Here is a 1,620-nt window from a genome sequence, read left to right on the forward strand (position 1 = left end):
TCACAGACATTTCTAATTTGTGCTGATTTAGGTTAATTATACTCAATAAATTAAAAAAAAAAAACTAAGATATTTTTGGGGTTGCTCACAAACGAGATTTGGTGAAAGAGCTTGAAATTTTGGGGTTTTTTTGGGGTTTGGAAGGTTGTTTTTGGAGGGAATACAGGGCAGCAGCGTGGTTTTTATTTAACATTCACACTGCAATAAAAGCTCCTGACCTGGGAGCAGCAGCACAGGGTAAACATCCAAAAACCACCTTGGGCTGGCACTAATTTGGGAGTTTGTTTTCCAACAAAGGTCTCTGGATTATTAAAGACTGAAAATCCTTTGTAGGTGGCTGGGGCAGACAGGTGCATTAACAGCACAGTGGGGAGAGGAGTCTCAGGGAGCCTTTTATTGTTGCATTTCATGCTGTACTTGACCTTGGAAATGCTTAAATTGTAGCTTTCAAGTAAAAACCAGATATTTTTTACAGCACTCCCTTTCATGAGAGGCATTAAACCTGCTATTAAGAGTTTGGAGCTGGGTTTTTTTGGGTTTTTTTGGGTTTTTTTTTATTTTCTTACAGGTCAAAAAGCCGAAAATTAAGAAGTATATAAAATAAAATCAAATTGCCACCGTGTGGTGATTCTTTTGGCTTCAGTAACTTTGCTTTTTAACTGTAGATATTCCCCAACCTCTGGACTTCACACTGGGAATTTTATTTTTTTTCCTTGCTGTGGTGCCTGGATTTGGGGAGGGAAGTGGAAAATTGGATTTTGACTTGACCTTGTGCTTTGCTCTCGTGCACAAGCCCTTGGTTTTCCCTTTGGATTCAACAACCCAAACACAAATCCAAGGCTGACCTCACGAGGTGCCCAGACACAGATTTTCCTGGAGAATCCCTGAATTTCCAAAGGGAAGCTTTGAAGCATCTTGGTGGTTTTTTGGTGTCTTTTCCCAAGGGGCAGCTCCAATCTCTGCTCTGGAATCGGTGAGACCCCAGGGAATGGCTGGAGCTGGGCCAGGGCAGGTTAAAACTGGATTTTAGGAAAAGTTTATTCCCCCAGAGGGTGTTGGGGCTCCCCAGGGAGTGTTTGTGCATCCAGGGATGGCCAGGGTGGGATTTTGGGATGTCTGTGCAAGGCCAGGAGCTGGAATTTGACCCCATAGATCCCTCCCAACTCAGAATATTCCATGATTTTTCCCATTCCTTGCCCTGGAACAGCTTTTGAGCAGAATCCCAGTCTGTTTGCAAGGCTCAGGAGTTGTTCCTCTCCTTTTCTTCACAGCCTGAGAGGATTTCAGGGGAGCAGTACGGGATTCACTCGGATGTTTGGAGCCTGGGCATTTCCTTCATGGAGGTATGCAGACAGCTCTCCTGTTCACATGCACGTTGCAAAGCTCAAATTAACTCTTTAACATCAAAATAACCTCAAAATGTTTTCATTTAATTGTTGTTTATTCTTTAAATCCCCTGTATATTCACATGCTTCTACCTGTTGCTAATTTTGGCTGTATTTAGAATGGGTTTTTTCATTTGAGGTCTTAAATAAAATTCCATGTTTGAGTAGGAAGTAGGGCCTGGTGTGTGGAGGCTTTTTCCTTTTTCCTTCTTTTTTCCTTTTTCCTTTTCTCCTT

General features: G+C 42.2%; 1 protein-coding gene across 1 annotated transcript in view; it reads left to right on the plus strand.

Moving 5' to 3' along the window:
- MAP2K5 (mitogen-activated protein kinase kinase 5) overlaps window positions 1–1,620 on the plus strand; it is a 132,264-nt gene that overhangs the window by 65,135 nt on the left and 65,509 nt on the right. Inside the window, exon 15 of the mRNA XM_015638417.3 lies at window positions 1,272–1,343. Within this exon, the coding sequence (XP_015493903.1) occupies window positions 1,272–1,343 (72 nt within the window). The remainder of the gene's footprint in view (window positions 1–1,271; window positions 1,344–1,620) is intronic.

This window comes from Parus major, chromosome 10, assembly GCF_001522545.3.
Source record: "Parus major isolate Abel chromosome 10, Parus_major1.1, whole genome shotgun sequence".
NCBI lineage: Eukaryota > Metazoa > Chordata > Aves > Passeriformes > Paridae > Parus > Parus major.